General features: G+C 39.4%; 1 protein-coding gene across 1 annotated transcript in view; it reads right to left on the reverse strand.

Annotated features, from left to right (window-relative positions):
• The window catches only part of USH2A (usherin), a 565,863-nt gene that overhangs the window by 454,228 nt on the left and 91,041 nt on the right, over nt 1-20,594 (reverse strand). Inside the window, exons 12-14 of the mRNA XM_054021626.1 lie at nt 18,056-18,697; nt 9,354-9,537; nt 2,875-3,038 (exon numbers count right to left, since the gene is read on the reverse strand). Coding sequence (XP_053877601.1) covers nt 2,875-3,038; nt 9,354-9,537; nt 18,056-18,697 — 990 coding nt within the window. The remainder of the gene's footprint in view (nt 1-2,874; nt 3,039-9,353; nt 9,538-18,055; nt 18,698-20,594) is intronic.

Raw genomic sequence — 20,594 nt, forward strand, 5'->3', positions numbered from 1 at the left:
ACCTGAAAGGAGAAGATTACAACTCCTACATAATTTATGTCCAGAAAAAGACTCCAGTTACTATTCAGAATGCTGTACAAGTTTTCCCACGTTTTCTAATTGAAATCTATATTAATCTATGTCATTTAACATTTTATAGCAGAATTGCCATTGACCTTTATAAAATGTATACAGTGATATAAATTAGTTGATCAGTTAAAGATGAAAAGCACCATAAAAATGCTAAGTATTATTATTATAAATTCAAATGAAGCACTATACGCTTAAAAGTGAAATTCCAAAACCAAATCAAACTATCAGGACAAATGAGAAGTACTATGTCCTAGAGATGGGTCTAAACCAAAACTCTGAATCTGAATACTTTCAAATTTGAGAAATTCATGTCTGGAAATAAATACATCTTTCTGGTTCAGGCCCATTTATATACTGTATATGTACTTCAATGGTATACTGTTTAAACTTAACTTGATATAGGACCCAAACACAAACTGCGAACAAAGTGAAAGTTTTGTGTGTGTTTGTGAGTGCCCTTTGCATATGTGCATTCACACACACAATCTACCACACAGATACAATGGTGTTGAACATGATGTAAATGCCTAGACCAGGGGTAGGCAACCTTTCAGAAGTGGTGTGCCGAGTCTTCATTTATTCACTTTAATTTAAGGTTTCGCGTGCCGGTAATACATGTTAACGTTTTTTAGAAGGTGTCTCTCTCTAAGACTATATTATATAATTAAACTATTGCTGTATGTAAAGTAAACAAGGTTTTCAAAATGTTTAAGAAGCTTCATTTAAAATTAAAATGCTGATCTTGCACCGCCAGCCTGCTCAGCCCGCTTCCAGCCTGGGGTTCTGTTCACCTAGGCCTGCAGCGGACTGAGCAGGGCCTGTGGCCGGGACGCCAGCTGGCAAGGGGCCGGCAGCCAGGACCCCAGACCTGGGGGGGGGTGTTAGGGCTCAGGGCAGAGGGTGCAGGGCAGAAGGCTGGGTGTGTGGGGGGGAGTTCAGAGCAGAGGGCAGTGGGGATGTGGGTGGTTCAGGGCAGAAGGCCGGAGGTATGGGGGGGATTCAGGGGTCAGGGCAGAAGGCTGGTGGGTGTGGGGGTGCAGGGCAGAAGGCTGGGTGTTGGGGGGACTCGAGGTCAGGGCAGAGGGCTGGGAGGTGTGTGGAGGTGCAGGGCAGAAGGCTGGGTGTTGGGGGCGACTTGAGGTCAGGGCAGAGGGCTGGTGTGTGTGGAGGTGCAGGGCAGAAGGCTGGGTGTTGGGGGGACTCGAGGTCAGGGCAGAGGGCTGGAGGGTGTGGAGGTGCAGGGCAGAAGGCTGGGTGTTGAGGGGACTCGAGGTCAGGGCAGAGGGCTGGGGTGTGTGGAGGTGCAGGGCAGAAGGCTGGGTGTGGGGGGGTTCAGGGCAGAGGGCTGGGGTGTGTGTGGTGGTGCAGGGCAGAAGGCTGGGTGTGGGGGGGTTCAGGGCTGGGGTGTGTGTGGAGGTGCAGGGCAGAAGGCTGGGTGTTGGGGGCGACTCAACATCAGGGCAGAGGACTGGGGTGCTTGGCTCAAGGGGGTGCTCCCAGCCCCCTGCCCTGAGCAGCTCATGGCAGGGGGCTGGAAGGGATATGCCCTGTTCCACCCCCTCCCCCCAGGCTCCATCCGGACCTCTCTCTGCCTGCTCTACGGAGCAGCGAGCATGCTGCCGCTCGGCTCTGCTCCGCTCCCCCTCCCCCTCGCAAGGGCCATCGCCGGCAGGGAGAGGGAGGGGGAGGAGGAGGAGGAGGGGCTGGAACACACCAAGCTGTGGGAAGAAACGGGGGAGGGGGAAAGCTTGGCTGCTGCAGGACCAAGCTTCTGCCTCCTGCCCTGGCAGGGGAGAGTGGTGGGCGGGGGGGCTGAGTGGGGCGGGGGGCCAGGACACACACCCCCCCACTGCTCTCCCCTGCCGGGGCAGGAGGCAGAAGCTTGGTCCTGCGGCAGCCAAGCTCCCTCCCTCCCCCGCTTCTTCCCCCAGCGTGGCACTTTCCAGCCCCTCTTCCTCCTCCTCTCACCGGGCAGGCAGCGTGCCACTCAAAATCGGCTCGCGTGCCGTGTTTGGCACGCGTGCTGTAGGTTGCCGACCCCTGGCCTAGACAAACTAGATAAACAGATTGATCAGCAATGACCATAAGTCCTACTGATTTTTTTTGACACTAAGTCCCCATTTTCAAAAATGTTTTAAGAGCCTAAATCACTTAAGAGTTTTTGAAAATTTTAATCCTTTTCTACACTAGACTTTTTTCTTAAAATTTCCCAGTGATGCAGCTTGACCATTGATATCAATAATGCAATTGTTACTATAGCCAAGCACCGAGGCCAGCATAGAGATAAGCCACAGAAAAACAAAATTTGAAAGTATCATTTTGACTAATTCGGAATCACATAAAGCCTGATGCCTTGCTATCCCTGTACTTCAGACTCACTGTAGTTGCCGCAGTGCAGGTGCTCAGTAGCAACGTGTTTCTTTTCAATATCTCACTCAATTGTCAACATAGCTTTAGCCCACTCTACGCAAGTCAGTTTATGATGACCTGTCATATGTTATGTTACATTGTCTCCCACAGTGATGGATGGAGGCCCCATGAGGTGGCAAGCAAAGTTTCACTATGAACCTGATCCTGAAGCCAATGGGGGCTGAGGGTGCTCAGCAACTTGAGTTCAAGCTCTGTGTGTGGCACAAAGCTCTATGAAGTACTCTACCTAAATCTTTCCAGAAGGATCTCCTAAGATAGCTATAAAAAAGAAGGAATATGAAAAAAAAAATCCACTTTTAGTATTACAGATCTAAGTTAACACTAAAAGCCATTAATTTGAAAGACATGCTTTTAAGACCAACATCCACTTACTTTTACTGCAGCCAAATAGGTTGTGGACGTCCAAATTACTAGCATTGGGAACACAGTTGTCACATTTCAAGCCAGTTACAAATTGTTTACAAACACATTGTCCAGTAACAGTATGACAAGTCCCATTAATGACTCCTGAAGGATGACAATTACAATGCTGACATCTATAAACAAAAACAAACCGAGAAAGTAATCAAAGCACATTAACACTTCAGTTAGACACAGTAGGGTTTTATTTAGTGGCTTCTTTTGTCTTACATAATTCAGAATTATAATTAAACAGCTTAGTGGACAGAGGTGCAGTAAAAAAATAAAATGCAGCTTAAAATTTTGCAAGTTATCTATTTCATCCTGTTTTAATAAATACTCAAAATAAGCATTTGAAATCTGAGCATTAGATGAAATTTATGCTAAATTGGATAAAGAAAATGGTTTAGATTTAAAAATGTGTTAATATAGAATTGATCCATACACAGAGTACATGCATCACAGTACTGATTAATAAACCTATTATTGGTCCAATCCTATAACCCTTATTCACACAAAATATTCCTTACTCACAAAAATAGTGCAACTGAAGTAAAAATATTTATCTGGCCTGCTTTATGTATGAGAGAGATCTTCAGGATATATTCAGATCCTGAAGATTCTAAGCTTTCATCAAAGAAAAAAGTTTCTTGCCCACAGAGGCAATAGATAGGAATGCAAATGCAAAATAAATAAAAGAGGAAAGATCCAAAGACTGGGAAGAAGGAGAAAAACAGAAAAGAGGATAGAGTGGGAAGAGAAAGGTCAGAAATACCACTGGTCATAATGGGGAGCACATTTCCCCCACTATGTGATACTGAAATTGACAATAAGGTACTTTAATAAATTATAATAATTAAAAGTTTAAACTACTACACAAAGGTCCACATGCTAACTTTCATCCTTTGTGCAAACCTCTCATTGGCATCAGTGAAATATCCTCAGTGGATTGAGATATTTGATCCTAAATCTATATGCTGGCTCATGGACCATAATTAAAAATGGAATTTGCTCCTCTCCACAGTATATATTTGAAAACCCTGCTAAACAAGGGTTTTTGCAATTGATATATATTGTTCCCCAGTGGCACCGAATTATATCATCACTACCAAAATCAGTTAAAAATATAAGGTCTGTGATTCTCAATAATGGATTTATCCACGTAACAGACAATGGTTTGTCTTTGAGTGAAAAACTTACAACACATTGCCAATTCTCGGAGTCATGCCACCACCTCAATATAGAGTTTAATAATAGCAAATAAACCACAATTAACTTTTCTGCTCTAATTTTCTAACCTCACATTTGTACCTCAATGGACAGAACAAATGTTTAAAAAATCATGGGCCAAATCCCTGGCTGCAAGTCATTACCATACAGTACTTTTGTGGCTCCCCTTCCTGATTTGTATTGTGAAACTCAGTTGCACTCACCTAAACCTGAGCTGGCTGTGCAACGGTCCTGTCCTCTGGCATAAATGAGAGCAGCCTGAAGGCAGCTCTAAATTACACCAGGTGCCAACAGTCGCAAGAGGACAATTAAATAACAGTCAGGGACTTGAAGGCTATATGGAAGATTCAGTTATGTTTCCTTCCACAGGACACCTGTGCTAGCCTGGGAAGGTTTCCTACACTTAAGCTGATCCTCCCCTGACTGGTTACACTGGCTCTGTGGCCAGATCTCACTGGTTGTGCAATATAAAGTGAATGCATCCTATTCAAGATTCTGCCCCATATTTCCACTTCTCTTTTCTTTATTCCCTCTCTCAGACACACCTGTAGGTCAAATAATGCTGAGTTCATCTACACTTTAGGATGATAAAAGCAAAGGGGAAAAAAACAACTTTTTTCACATTGGAGTACTAAGATCCAGGTCAATAATCAGTGAAATAGACATTAAATGTGACAGATTTTTAAACAAGTTTAAGAGAACTATTCACATACATTTTTTTGCCCATCGCAGAGCTCTGTTTGTTAGAGTTCTTTTACTCCACTGCAACTCTTGCTGTGTGATCTCCTGAGTAATCATTCAACACCCTTAAAAAGGCTGATAAAAGCTAAAGCTGCAAAATAAGCTGCAAATTTGTTTTATGGACTAATATCGCTTTGGGAATAAATAAAATACATTCTCTCCTGGAAGCCACTATACTGTAGTTTGCTCTCTTTTATAGTCAAGAGAAAAGGGCAATTTTTTCAAACAACTGTGTTAAGTCCTTTCATCTGTAGACAGTGCATCCAAATCCCCCTTCAAAAAGAGGTTTTGTTTAGACTATTTAAATGTCATGGTTTAGTTAGAGATAAAAAATAAGATAGTGTATTGATAGGAAAATAATTCTATTTTATTATTTCATAATTTCATTACCTGCTGCTATTTAGTGTGTATAGTTTGTGGGGCCTTTTAATGCAAGTGTCTCAGTACATAAATAATGAGAGACTTCTCTTAGTACTGTACTATTGTATATTATTGGACCTGTCATGAATAAGGGTCCCCTGAGTATTTCAGTTTTCATTATCATTCACTCATGAAACAATCAAATTAGTTTTAGATACAGTACATTTACAGTCCCTTACAGTTTTCTGTGTGTGTGTGTGTGTGTGTGTGTGTGTTTTGTTTTTTGCCTGAAGTACTTATTTTGTCTTCTAGCCAACATATAGAAATATCTGTTTAACTTTATTAACGTAGGCCCCGATCCTGTAAACACTAATGTATGAGTTGTCCTATTGACTTCAATGGGACTACTCACGGTTATTTCCAAGATCAGAGTCTTCATTAGCATTCTAAATAGTGAAATCAATACATTTTGTTATTTTAAAAGTTTACTGTACATTTGTGAAGTCAATATTTTTATGCCACTAAGGACTTTTATGGTAAATAAACAAACATTCCTTGAAACTTTCCAGCCACACAAGCAATATTTTCAACATTCTGGAGGACTGTTAATAACATAAATTAGAAGCTTATGTTATTTTTTAAACGCTACCTTCCCAAGACATTTTAAATCAAACATATTTCACATTTATTAAAACAGAATTACACATAATCAAAGAAAAAAGACTTAAAACATGGAAAGAGAAATACCAAGCCAAGATGAATTGCAATATTGATTTTGCAAAGATAAATGGTTTTTGTAATATTAATATAGAGAAACCTTTATTACATTGACTCTCTAGGTGCAGTTAGAGCCTCTCCAGCAATCTGTTTAAAATCTTAATTTTTCATCCTTATGGGAAAACCTCACTTGCTAAGTGGATTTCATAAACAGTAATCTGTCAAGAGATATATATAGATAAACAATTTGTAATGTTCATTGACCAGTTCATTACAGTAAACAATACAGAAGTAAGGCTTATCTAATCTCCACCAATGTTCATGACCATTAGGGGTTCTGTTTGAATCACTGTAAAATCCTGGAGTCTAAAATTCCTCCTACCCTGCAGGGAATTTTCTACTTTGCAAGCTGAATTCCACTGAATAATACTCCATGTTCCTGCAAGGTTGGTGGAATTTTAAGGCCTCATGACTGTTTCTGCATATCACAGAATAGCAACAGAAAAATGTCAGAAGTCAACACAGCTCTGGCGTTTAGATTATGGGTGGCTAGTATTCTTTGCTTGATTGGTTTTGTAATCCCAAAATTTCTAGAAAGGGACAGAGAATGCTTAAATCAGTGTGGAATTTGCAAAAAAAATGGCAAATCGCTCCTTTTTAAAAGAAGTCTTAAAATTTGCAAAAACTGAATGAAAACAGATAGGCAAATATGGCTACAGATGATCACTTTTAATAGAGAAACCCTTCTGAAGAGGAGAAGGAACATAACCCAACATATAGTGGAACCATCATGGATCTACTACACAGGAGGATCCAGATCTCCCAGACACTACAAAGCCAAGCTCTATGGTGGCTCTCTCCATAGGCCTGTTCAGGGATTATGGGAGTCCCAGGCATAGCTGATATAGGTCCACGAACTCTTTTGGTCTACTGGCCTCAAGTATAGCTGGGTGCACAGCGGCAGCCACAGACTTTCTGTAGATGTTCCGTTGCCTGGATCTAAGCTTGGTATGGGATTCTGTACTTCCCTTTCTCTGCGTTCCCCATATAAAACTGATTACTTTGGCTCTACACATGGGGGGCAGGGAGATGCTCCCTGTGAAGAAGTGTGTCTGAAGGGATAGGAGGGGGAGTGAAGGGAAGTACTGAGATTCGGGGCTCGGGGGGCACCAACCAGCTCCAGGTTGAGAAAGAGGGTCCCTGGGTTTCCTACCTGCTCCCAGACTATTCCAGCCCAACTGGGTTCCACTCCTTGCCCCACCCATCCCCCTGGGGCATGCAGGAGTTTACACAGAGGTGAAGCCAGGGCCGGCTCCAGGTTTTTTGCCGCCCCAAGCAAAAAAAAATAAAAAGTCGGAGTGCCGCCACCGCAGGAAAAAAAAAAAAAAAAAAGGCCAGAGTGCCACCCCTTCAAAAGCACATGCTTGGGAAAATGGTGCCTAGAGCCGGCCCTGGGTGAAGCCCCCACAATATTTCCATTACAGGGGTGCTAGCCCCCCTAGCCCTCCTGGTTCCACTACCCCTGCACAAAGGATAAGCCTTCCACTGTAAATTACCAAAAAGCCCAACGCTAGAATTCTTTGTTGTGAGGTAAAATGGAGGCCTCGTGGGATTAAGAAGAAGAATCTTAAATGGATTTCTAATAAAGTCAGATAATAAATGCTTGCGTCAATGGGAGATTAAATCCATATTCCTGGTCATAACTATGACACTGGCATTGTCTAACTCTGTCACCGTTAACAACAGAACTGTATAATTATAAATAGCCAAGAGGATATTACCAAACATGAAGCCAAACAAACACGAGAGTCTTTACTTAATGCACTACTGCAAGGAAGGCACACAAATATTACCATGAAGAGTGTGGTATCAGAACTTGAGGAGAACAAAACAGAAGCCTACCCATTGGTGGCACAAGTCAACAGTGTACATTGTCTTTTGCCTAATATATAATTGATTGACAATTTATGGAAGCAAAAAAAGAGAGGTAGAGTATTTAAGCTCAGTCTGGATTCAAATCCCGGTTTTGTAAGAAAGAACCTTTAGGATAGTAGTAACCAAAACTCTGGGATCCAGACATTCTCAGATTAAGTTCTTTGAGATATGGATTCAGATATGAATTTGGTGGTTTGAGCCCATCTCTTGTGCACAAAAGGCATTGCTTACAAGACAGAAATTGTGAACCTTTTCACATCCTGTTTGGAACTCAGAGTCAAATTCTATTTCAAACTAAAGAATAAGGAAGATGAATTTAGAAGGAAACTTAAAATTACATTATTTTTATCCCTTACCATCAAGAGTGACAGGAAGTGAAACAGAAAATCCCCATTCTTACAGATTCCAAGACTGCCATTAACAGATACTTCTATGACCTGCACCACTAAAAAAATCCCCTGCCTAATGATAACAATAATATAAAAGTTAAAGTGAAAAAATCTACAATGTCAAGTACACTCAGGAAGACATATACACTCACGTTCTAGGATCAGGATATATTTATTCCCCTTTTCACTCAAGGCTAATATGGGGATTTCATATCACTTTCATTTAAGTCTATTTTTTTTAAATATAAATATTAAATGTAGCAAAATACTTTACAATCATATGGTCTGCAGGAAAATGTGATAATATGAGTGCCTGTGAAATCTTATTGGACAACATGTAAAAAGGAAATTGAGATTGTGGGGATTAGACAAGCAAAAGAAGCTGCAAGAGAAAGATAGAGCAATAGACAGAATAACAATACATCACCTACTGATGTACCTCAGACATTCAAGGAAGTATATTCACACTATTTTAGTGTACATAAAGACTCTAGGCTACATTAGATACAAAATTTTCACTGCACCAGAAAATTAGGGTGCTGATAGAGACAATCCACTCCTCTAGGACTACAGATTTTGGAAATAGAAAAGTCTGTCATTAGATGAATCCATTCTCTGCAAATTTTACATTTTCTGTTATTGTTAATAGAAAATTGCCACCCTTCTCCGGTGAAATTTCATTTTCACTGAAATTTTCCCACCCAGTGTTAATTATTGATAAGAACAGCATGTAAACTTTTTTCCAAGTATCACACCAAATACCTGAATAGTTGATTATTTCAGATATAGAATAACAGTAATAAGACAATCCCCAAACCATTATAAACATGAGACATAGCTTATAAGGTTTTAATTATGCTTCCACTGAAGTCAATGGCAAAACTTCCATTGACTTCAGTGGGTGTGGGTCCTGTGTAAATCTGGACATGTGTACAAATTTCAGTGGAAGACTGTTTTCAATAGATGGCCTTTTTTTTATTGTTACTACAGATATTAAAGTTAGTTGGTGTGAGGAAATATGAAGAAGAAATTTGAAATAAACTGTATTTATAAAAACAAACGAACAAAACAAATACTTACCTCCCTGAATCAGAATCAAATCCAAAATAAAGTTCTCTGCAGCGGTCACATCTCTGTCCAGTTACAGAAGCATCTTGGCAAACACATTGGCCAGTTAGACTATTACAGACCTGATTCACTGAACCAGTTATGTGGCATAAACAAGGCAAGCAGCCAGAAGCACGGAATGGAGATATGTAATAACCTAGCAAAGATAAATTGGTGAACAAATACACATTTTAACAAACTTGCAGAAAAAGCAATACAAACAGAAGAATATAATTTTGTGCATTCATATTTAGCAATTTAATAATATACCCACTACCACCTAACAAAACTAGTTCATGTACACACCCCAACACCTACAAATCTATGCAGTCATTTTGTGGAGCAGGGTGTCTAAGCCCATTCAATGGCATTTTCTGAAGCTGTTATCTATTCTCTGCTTGCCAACTCTGATTTTCTATTCTGAATCCTGCAAATCATCTTCTTAGGCAGAGCAGGAGAAAAAAACAGGACAACAGTCCCACAGGTATCAGGCAGTGGGGGAAGCAAAGATCCCACTGCATGGGAGGCACTAATGAATGCAACACAGACTGCAGGAACATGCACATAACGCCATGCAAGATCAGAGCTGTGGTTCATCTAGTCCAGGATCCTGTCTCTCATAATACCGGTACCAGTCACTTCCAAAGGAAATACAAGAAAATGATATGTCCTTACTGGAAAAGTTCCTTTCTAAAATCTTCTAGGTAAGTGGTAGGTTTATGCCCCAAAACCATCCTATTTAACATTGTGTGGCCAATGTTCCTATTATCCATATAAATATCTAAATACTTTATTTTTTACCTCTACTAACCTCTGCACTTTGTGGCAATGACTGCACCTTTAAGTAGAGGGTATTTGGCTGGCTGGCCGGCCGAATGAAGGGAAAAGTGCTTTATGGCTGCGGGGAGTGGAAAATGAAAACGGCTGCAAAAAAGGCCTGGGTGCAGTTGGGATTTTTTCGCCTTCTCCACAGCAGGTTCAGGAAGGGCTTTGTTCATGCATGGCATGAAGGGCGATAGGCTATATGTCGCAACTCATTATTTAAGTGTAGGGTGGATGTCCATAGGAAAGTTATAGAGTGACCAGATAAATGGCTTGGAAAAGGACTTAAAAAGGTGTCAGTTAAAGAAACGAATGTGTGTGTGTGGGGGGCACTCCTATGATTGGTATGGCAGGGAGCCAAACCCCCCCCCATTCTTAACCCTCCTATAAGGGGGGGTGGGGAGGTGGATGGCAAAGTCCCAGCAATGAATTTGCTGGAGGGACCTGGATGGAAAAAGAGGGGGAGCTGGTGGAAGCCCCCCAGGGTAATTACAGAATAAACAGGGGGTTACCTGCATTGTACACTTTTATCTGCCAGGTAGTCCCAGACATCTAATAATAAAGTTGCGGCCTGATTAAACCCATATTAAATGTCTCGTGTCCTTCTTTCAGTACTGTCAGACAATGAGTTCAACAGGTTGATTCATTTTTGTGTAAAAAGTTTTCTTTTCTCTATTTTAAAAGGGTTGCTTTCAGTTTTGTCCCCCATCCCCTTGTTCTTATATTATGGAAAAGGATATAGAGAAGCATCCGGTTGACCCCCACTTCCTCACTCGTTCTGTGGTATACCTCTACCATGTCCTCTTATCAATATCTCCTTATATAAAAGTCTATCCAGATCTCTAATCATTTTCGTCACCCACCTCTGAATCTCTTATTCCTACTAAATCTTTTTGACATGGACCAGAGCTGAATACTGAACTCAAGTAAAGTAGTACCACACATGTGGTAGTAGGATTTTATGTTTGTATTTGATATAATTTAGTATAAAAATAAAGAATAACAATGTAGCATGCATTAAATGTATTGGTGTATGATTTAATCATATCCTGCCAGCCACCCTTTTTGAATAGCAGAAAGGAATGGTCTAATAGGCCATTGGTAGAAATGCATCAGCTGGAATCTGTGTCTGAGCTGATTTCAAGGCAGTAACAGACCTTTTAGGGCCACCACTTTGTTGTAGGTTTAGCATTTTAAAATAAGTAAAAGAATGCAATGCTTGTTTTTCTCTTGCATTGCAATTTGATGTTCCTCTGTGTAAATCAATTCTATTTTGTGTGTGAATGAGGAATGGGTGTGTTAGAAAATAAGTGTAAATGCCATTACCGGACCAAATGTTCTAGGGAGGAACCGAGGACAGACGCAAGGGCGCCAGAAGATTACAACACGCCCCTATTAAAATGTCAAAAAAGGGCAAATTAACAACTCTAAAAATAAGACAGGCACCTATCAATGGGAACAAGATAGCTCTGATCAAAACCAGCATGGGGTAATGCCCTAAAAAAATTAAACAACCTAAAAAAACAAGCACTCATCAAGCAACAATTAATTACAGTATGATGGTGCAAAACTCATTGGTCCCAATAAAAAATTTATCACTACATAAACAGGGTGCCTTGCCATGAAACTTTGGGTTCGTCTTGCCAAGACTTCCCCAGAGCATCGTGTCACGACCGACGGAACCCATCTCCTACCTACCCGTGATCAACCTAGCTGGCCACTAGATTGATCCGGACTCTGGACTGGTAACTATAACATCGACTGGCAGGACAGAGGAGATGTATGTGTATGTATGTGCTTGAATGAAGATGCTAATTGTTGTATCTTCAATAAATACAGTGTATTTCCTTTTTCCCTGAAAAAGATTCCATATGCTTCTTATAAGCATAACATTATTTCCTCTCTCATTTCTTATACACGCTAACGTTATTTTAGCAGGGAGTGGGTTGCCCCACTGTGCATTTAGCAGAGGTTCACGTTTAAGTTGCCCCGGCCTTTTTCTCTGAGTGATAATAGTTAATTTAGAATCTAGTAGTGTGTATGAGTAGTTCAAATTATTTCTTCCTATATGCATTACTTGGCACTTGCCAACAATGAATTTCATCTATTATGCTGCCCGTTCTCTTTGCTTTGTGGTGTCTTCCTGGAGTTCTTCTCTAGTCCTGACATATCTACTTTAATTGCATGTCACCACAATGTTTACCCCTCGCCCCAACCATTAAATAAAGCCAGTTCTAATATAAGAATGCCACCTAACCCTATATAGCACTTTTCATCCATACATCTCAAAGTGCTTTACAAAAATAGAATATTTGGGTGGGAGGGGGCATCCCTTTGTCAACATTTTTCTATTATTCCTTATGGTATGACTCACAATGACTGAGAAGAATTTCCCCTCCTCTCATACACTCTTGCAGCATTCTCATAGACCTCTTAGTCACTTTTCCTCCCTGATTATATAAAGTTCAGTAAGCTTCTCTTCTTTAGTCATGTTCTTCAGTTGCTGAATCTTTTTTAGTTGTCCATTAACTCTCCCTCTAACTTTCTGATGTCCTGTTCTATAATGAAGGGCCCAAAATTGCATTGTAATGTGCTATCTAACCAAGGCATTATTTCCTTTGTCTTACAAGTGATACCTTTATATATACACCCCCAGGGTGGAATTGTCTTTCTTTGCAGCAATGTTGTGCTGTGAGCTCATATCCAAAATAGCAAAAGAACTAAACAAATTGAAAACATTAGAATTTTACTGCTCAAGTCTTTGTTCAAGTTTAGCTTCTGGTCCTCAGTGAGATAAATCTCAAGTGGACAGTCAAGTGATATCAGTCTCCAGTTAACACACATTCGCATCATAAAACAACGATACTGTTGGCACTTTATTCCAGAGAGGCCCAGAACTGAGCCATCACGGAGACTGAATATCTTGAAGTTATTAGTGAGGCAGCATGTATTATCTCATACTGCAGTTGCGTGTACGGTATAGTACCCGTCCTGTACATAAATAGAGGAGCCATTTCCCAGCAATGTCACTCTCGAGCACAATGAACAACTCAACTGCAAGAGTATAGCTGGAAGATAGGAAACAAGTTTAACCCTAGACCTCATGCAAAAGGTCAGCGCACCTCGGTAGGTATCTGATTTATAATCTGCTGAGAAAGTACTAAACATTAATATTAGGTAGACCCTAGTGCAATCGAGAAAAAGACAGACCCATATCCACTAGTGAATTAGCATAAAATTGACAAGTAACAAAGGACAGAAACAGATAAATGAGTAAGTCTAAAGTATTATAATGAATCTCAATTGAGCTGACTTGCTCATAGGAACATCTTTTATTATAATTGTTGCAGCTACAAACGCTATAGTTAAGGTTACCATTTTAGGGCCAGATCCTAAATCTGGAAGTCAATAAAGCTATGCCAATTTAGAGCAGGTAAGGATCTGGCACTATATCTCTGTTATTAATCATTTATAAACTTTTTACCATGGTGACATTTCAAAGTCCCTCAAAGCATCAGATTTTCGTTTTTAAAAGTATTTTAAAAACAAGAATGTAAATCTAGGAGGTGGGGGAATGGACGAAAAAAATTGATTCATAAACAGGACTATTTGAAAAAGATTTTTTTTTTCTTCTGAATATACACAGTAAGGCCTAAATCTTCAAAAGTGACTTTCAGTTTTGGGCGCCTGTGTTTCTGGATACCCAATTAGAGACAGGTAGGGGAGGCTGATTTTAAGAAAGTGGTCAGTGCCTGCTCTCTGAAAATTAGGACCATTTGAAGTGCTTCAATATGGGCACCCAGAAGTCACTTTTGAAAAATGTAGTCCTAGATCATCAAAAAACAAGACAGAAGAGGCATCAAATTGCAAACTGATATTGCACATGTTGGGCTAAGCACTGTCCTGGCCAGCATGGCAAGAGAATAGGAATGCAACAGAAATCCTGACAGTCAGACCAGAATTCCTTGCTAGTGACAAAGGCAGCATACTGTGTGAGTATTTTGCTTCACCGCACAGCGGGAGCAGAATAGATCCCTGTCTGTGCTACTAGTGGCAGCACCTAACCATGGCACACTGTATATGCTCGTCAGTTGCAATGGCAAGGTAGGAAGGGATCTCACTGAGATGCTCTCCCTTCCACTAATGCAATGACTATTAATTGTGGGATGGGGAGATGGGAAGGGAAGGGACAAAGAATGAGGAAAAAAATACAATAATGAAGGAAGTTTTTTTTTTTTTTTTTTTTTTAATCCCTCAACATATCAACAGCTGCGGGACCTCTAGCCCCAGTGAATTGCATCATCCCCTTTCAGTCCTACCTTGCATCAGGAGGTTCTCTCTATCCAATGTTCCCTGATATCTAGTCTTGAGAAACTGTAACAGCCCACTAATTGCCCAAAACATTTGTAGTATGCAGAATCCATTAGTCTCCTAGTAGTCTTGTGTAGCATCTCATGGCATTCATCCATCTGTTGCTAACCAGAAACAGTAGTTTTGAGGAGAGGCTTTAAGAAATGGCTGCTTGGGATTTATAGTCAGTTTTCTCCAAACTAGCTGAAGTGTCTAGTTCCAGTGACTTAGGACTGAAGTCCCCTTTCAAATGTAAGAGAGGCTCCTAAAGTTACTTAGGCACTTTTGAAAATGTGTCATTGGCACGGCTGAAAATTTTATCTCAAGTCAAAGTCTGAGGGCTAGTCTACATTAGAAGCGGAACATTGGTGCAGCTGCTCTGATGCATCCAGTGAAGACGCTCTATGCTGACATGAGAAAGTTCTCCTGTTGGCAAGAGGTGGAAGCTATGTCAAATTACAGCAACGTAAGCACTATCCTCACTGATGTTATGTCAGAGGGAGACATTCTCCCACTGACATAATGTCAGTGAGGACAGTGCTTACGTTGCTGTAATTTGCATCGCTCAGGGGGGTGGTTTTTTCACACCCCCGAGTAACATAAATTATATCGACATAAGTGGTGGTGTAGACCTGCCCTGAGGGGCTGCATGGAAAGTTGTGGTCTCTGGTTAGCGAGAAAATCCTAAATGCCTTCCTGTTGCAAGGACTCTGCTCAGCACAGGTGCTAAGGCCTGAATGGTTGTGGAGAGGTTGCCCATCCAGGTCAGGGTGGCAGGGAAATGTGCTGACATTGGGTGAAGGCAGGACCAGGGCATATATTACTTACCTGTTTTGTGGCTAGAGGCTTTAATTCTTCAGAGCTGTAAATCCACTGCCTCTCATAGGCATTAAGTTCACGTGTGAAGTAAAAAGGGGTTTTCTTCTTTTAAAAAGGGTTGTTCCTGCCTTCAATACATCACTAATTAAAATAACTGAGTGAACAGTGCCTCCCTCAAGTTATATTTAATTTCAATATTTTTTTATTCAAAAATAAAAATCTATGCAAGAAAACGATGATTTATAAATCAACAACAAACCAGGAGACCTGAGGTTTCCCCAGTTCTCCCCTTCCTCCATGAAACATAGATAATTAATCTCTTTTCTCCATGGGGAGGGAAAACAGGACAAGAAGGCATGAGGATGTGTTGACATTTTGAATCACATCAAAGTGAAAGATTTTTTGAAAGTTAGAGTGCAAATATCTATCTTTTTGTGGCTAATTTTAAGTCTCTTACTTGAATTTATTTTAAGGAAATACATTGGGAAATGAGAACACTTAAACTACTTGAGTTTATGCTATAAATCACAGAGTAAATTTATTCAGGAAACTGAGTTAAAATAGGTGCATTGTCCCATCAATCTAAACTACCCTTAATATATTTTTATGGTTGCCATTTTTACCTAATTAATTACATGCTTTTAATTAGTCTGTGATGGCTACAGATATGCTTGCAGTACATTTTGTTGTCTTTGGCCTAAGGCAAAGCCAAAGGACACGGTTTGGTTATTTGAAACTGATTAAATTGCTCCATAGTTCCATAATTTAAGACCACTATTATCATCAGATCAGTTTGTAAACAAATAATATTTTAAAGAATGCATACTCTTTAGAGCTGGGTATTCTTATTATAACTCACTGTGTTATACTTATTAAATACAGGGCTAGTATGTTGTTTTAGCAGATTTGGGTTTCTCAGGGTTTTTTTTAAATAGCTGATCTAGGAACTGCAAGATTAAGTTCAATCATCCAAAGTGATTCATTCACTGGTATGTATTCCTTCCCGTCTTCTTACCCACTCCACATTACTCCCCACCTTAAAAATCCCCTCATTATTACAACAGTGATAATCTAATCCTGACACCTCAAAGATCTTTTTCGGGTTACTATTGTACATTGTCATAATTTCTCCTCCCTCCTTTGAATGTATGCTGATATCAGCATCTATCATGTGGTCCAGGGAAACAGTGCATTGGTCTGGGACTCTGGTTCATCTGGGTTCTATTCCCAGGTCTACCACTGGCCTGCTGGGTGACCTGAGGTAAGTTACTTCACCGCTCTGTGACTCAGTTTCCCCATCTGTAAAATGGGGATATGATATTGGCTTGCTTTGTAAAGTGCTTTGAGATCTACTGATGAAAAGAACAATACAAGACCTAGGCTAGGTGATATTATTAGGGTCCAAACCACTGAAATCAACACAAAACTCTTATTTAATACAAGGAGTACAAGATGGGGCCCTTACAATGTTAAGAAATCAAACTAATCTATAAAGCAGTAAATTCAATGCTAATCACTTACACATTTGTATATACTTCTTAGTAAAACAAGACAAATTACTTTCTCATACCAAGATTTTTTTAAACACAAACAAGTATGTGAAAATATTCCCTTGTGTGCCATGTAGGTTATTCCACATGCTATTCTGTTCATACTATCAATTAGACATTTTTAAACCATTATAGAGCTATATAAACCCTTGCCTTCACTTTTCAAGGACAAGGGTGGGTCACTGGCTCAGGAAGCCTTGACATCACTCCTCCACCTAGCCCCAGCCTGCTCTCTGATTAAGTGCCTGCTGTAGAGTGTCGGCAGGTCAGATAGAACTGGGGAAGGAATGAAAAACCCCCACAATACTGCTATATTTATTAGTATACGTACCTAAAATAATTTAAATTAATGTAAAAAAATACTAATGGAGGTTAAGCTGCATTTTTAACCTATGTTCAAGTTATTGAATGGCATATTAAAACCAATGAGGCTCTAATGTACCTTCTAATGTGCAGTGCTACTTTAACAAACTGCTTATAAATTTAACTTGAACTAAATCTCTCTCTTTAACACAGATTAGGTTAATAATACATGGGGTTTCATTATATTCACCTGTTTTCTAAAAATTAATAAAAAGATAATTATAATGCTACCCACTATCATGAACTCAGATATAAACTCCATTTACAGTAATGTGGAATGAAATTCCTTAATTGTTTCAATGTTCTGTGACGTACCAATTGCATTTTCAGCTGCTTATAAGGCCAATCCTTGCATAGCCCTTGTGAGAGCCTGCATATCCCCAACATGATGGTGCAATCACATGCACTTATAGGACAATTTGTTTTGCCAGCCTTCCTAAGCTGTTCCCACAGATGTCTCCACAACCTCCCCCATACTAACCACTCATGCATGGAAGACCCTTCCTGAACTGATCTTTGAGGAAACTATCTTTCAATTACTTCCTCAAGACCCCCATTTGCTGCAATTCCTATAACAAATCACCAGTCAAAGCAGGAGTAACTTTATTTACGTCTATGGAGATGTACAAGTATGGAAAACAAACTTGTATAAATTGAAGATGAATCAGGACTAAAGCCCTATCAAAAAAGATCAGTATAATAATGGAAAAGACATTTCTGATTTTGGAATACTGCAGAGTGTAACAAGCAATTTTCTTCGTATTTCCTTACCTGATTCACACTGATTACACCTTCTTCCTTGACGATTAGGCAGGCACACACATTGTCCACTAATCTGGTCGCAAACTGTTCCTGCTAATGTCCCCAAGGAGTCACAGTCACAAATCTGGCAGCCGAGAAGGTTGCTAATGGTAAGATTATACATATGGGGCACACACTGATTGCACTGAAGCCCAGTTACACCGGCTTTGCAAGGACACTGTCCTGTTGATTTGTCACACAACAGAGAGCCATTTACTGTACCAGCATTATCACAATTACATGGCAGACAGGCTAAGGAATTATTTTGTTGTACTTTGTAATACCCATCTAAGCATTCACTGCATTGTCTTCCTCCAGTATTAGGTTTACATACACATTGCCCTGTGGTAGAGTTGCAAACCATTCCAGAAAGTGATCCTGCGACATTACAGTCACAAGTCTTACAGCCAGTAGCATCCAGCCCAAAGAAGTTGTCCATGCAGAAGTCACACTGAAGCCCTTTGGTGTCTTCTTTACAATTGCACTGCCCAGTAAAAGGGTTGCAGAATTGGTTCAGTGAGCCATAGATATTGCACAGACAAGGCCCACATCCATGTTCATTAAAATTTCTGCTGATTTTAAATCCAAAATTACAACGATCACACTTGAGGCCTGAAGAGAGAAAAAATTATTAATAAAAGGAGGAAGGAGGGTGGGACATTCAATTCAATCAACAGAAATTCAATACAAACTATATATTTTAGATTTTTTTTTTAAAGTTCTTTCCCAGCACAATTTTTAATAGCAGCAGCAATGAGGTGGCTGCACAAAACTACAGAAAACAGCAGGAGCTAATGTAACAGCTATTTTTCGTATGTTTATATTTAAGAAATAGTAGGGTTTTTTTGGTCTTCATTAACAGCTTTTTAGATAGATTTATTTTCATCTCAAGCACATTTAAAAATCTCTGGCAAAAACTAAATGTGATGTAGGTGACCACTTGTTACATGGCCTATCTTCTTAACTACAAGAGAGGATACAAAACGGATGGGCAGAAGTTGTGCTGAGGGCTGTCAACTCATTTTGATGACATATACATAAACACAGCAAATTAGACTAATTTCTATGAGTTTTACTCATCATAATTCAATTTTAATATTGATTACACTTATATACCAGAGTTTATTAGGAGTCTTTATGGGATACAGAAAATGTTTTCCATAATCCAAGATGAAATAATGCTTTTGTCTAAATGTATGATTCAGTTAATACTTACAATACATTAGAAATTATTTTTTTTTCATACTTCATCCTGTAGCTCTGTTAGTTTTGTTTTCAAATTCATTGCTTTATCCCTGCCTCGGGGGTTGCAGCTGAATTTTAGTTTATAACATTTACCTCACAAGAAAGCAAAGTAAATTATTATTTGAGAAATGCTAACTCACATGTGTATGTGTGTTATTTTTCAGTGGGAAAATCTTTCACTATGATACCATGGTTTAATTGTGGCATCCAGTAAAAAAAAAAAAAAAAAAAAACTCAGGTACGAACAAAATATTTCCATTCTTTTAAAAAAATGCATAAATATAATACATTTAGAAACTCATATGTAGAAAAGCATCTCTTGAAATGGTAGGAAATGCATTATATACATGGATAAAAACTCGAGAACTCCAACAGAAGGCAAGTTCCTTTAACAGTGATGAATGGCTCACCTAAGGCATATCATTTAATTTCAATAAGGAAAATAAAAAAGGCCCACTATTGCTGCAAATTTTAAAAATAACTGTATTGTTAACAAGAATTATGACTCATTTTGAACTATTAAAATTGGTCTACATGGATTCATATCATATCAGTTTTAAAAATATGCGCAGTGCTTATTTGAATATGCCATACATATTCCTGACAGGTAATCTATTCCTAACGATACTGAGGAAGGCCTACAGGGCATCACATTCAATGTTAACAAGTACAGGGGAGTTAGCACGCTTGGCATTTAATTCACATTCTTCTACCTTTTTATTCTAGATGAATGACCTACTTTAATAAAATTATTGGTGCTAATGTATTTTACTGGTGATAGAATCATTAGTAAGATTTAACAGTTGTGTTAACTCTAACAGTTCCCATTCCATAACATTGCAGTACACAGTTACATTTTCTGTTATCACATTTCTTTAGACAAAATGACAATAGACTGAGGTTATTTGTAAACCAAGTTTAAAAAAAATAATTCAACCTCCATTTTAAAGAGGTAGCTTTTCTTTATAAAAGTTCACCGCACAGGGACTGGTAAATAACACTTATTTACACATGGTAACAAGGGAAAGCAGAGTATTTACAGTTAGTTGTGTAAACAATCCTACTGACGTGCTTAACTTTAAGCACAAGTAATCTCACTGAAGTCAACGAGACAACGGTGCTTAAAGATAAGCATGTACATACATGTTTACAGGATTGGGCTTTATGTATCTTCCTCTCCTCCACCCCCCCATAGATTGTTTTTTAAGTGAAGAGAAAAATCATCCCAAATATTTTCATAGATTAGTGTAAAAGGTTTGAAATA

This window comes from Malaclemys terrapin, chromosome 3 (assembly GCF_027887155.1).
Source record: "Malaclemys terrapin pileata isolate rMalTer1 chromosome 3, rMalTer1.hap1, whole genome shotgun sequence".
Classification (NCBI taxonomy): domain Eukaryota; kingdom Metazoa; phylum Chordata; order Testudines; family Emydidae; genus Malaclemys; species Malaclemys terrapin.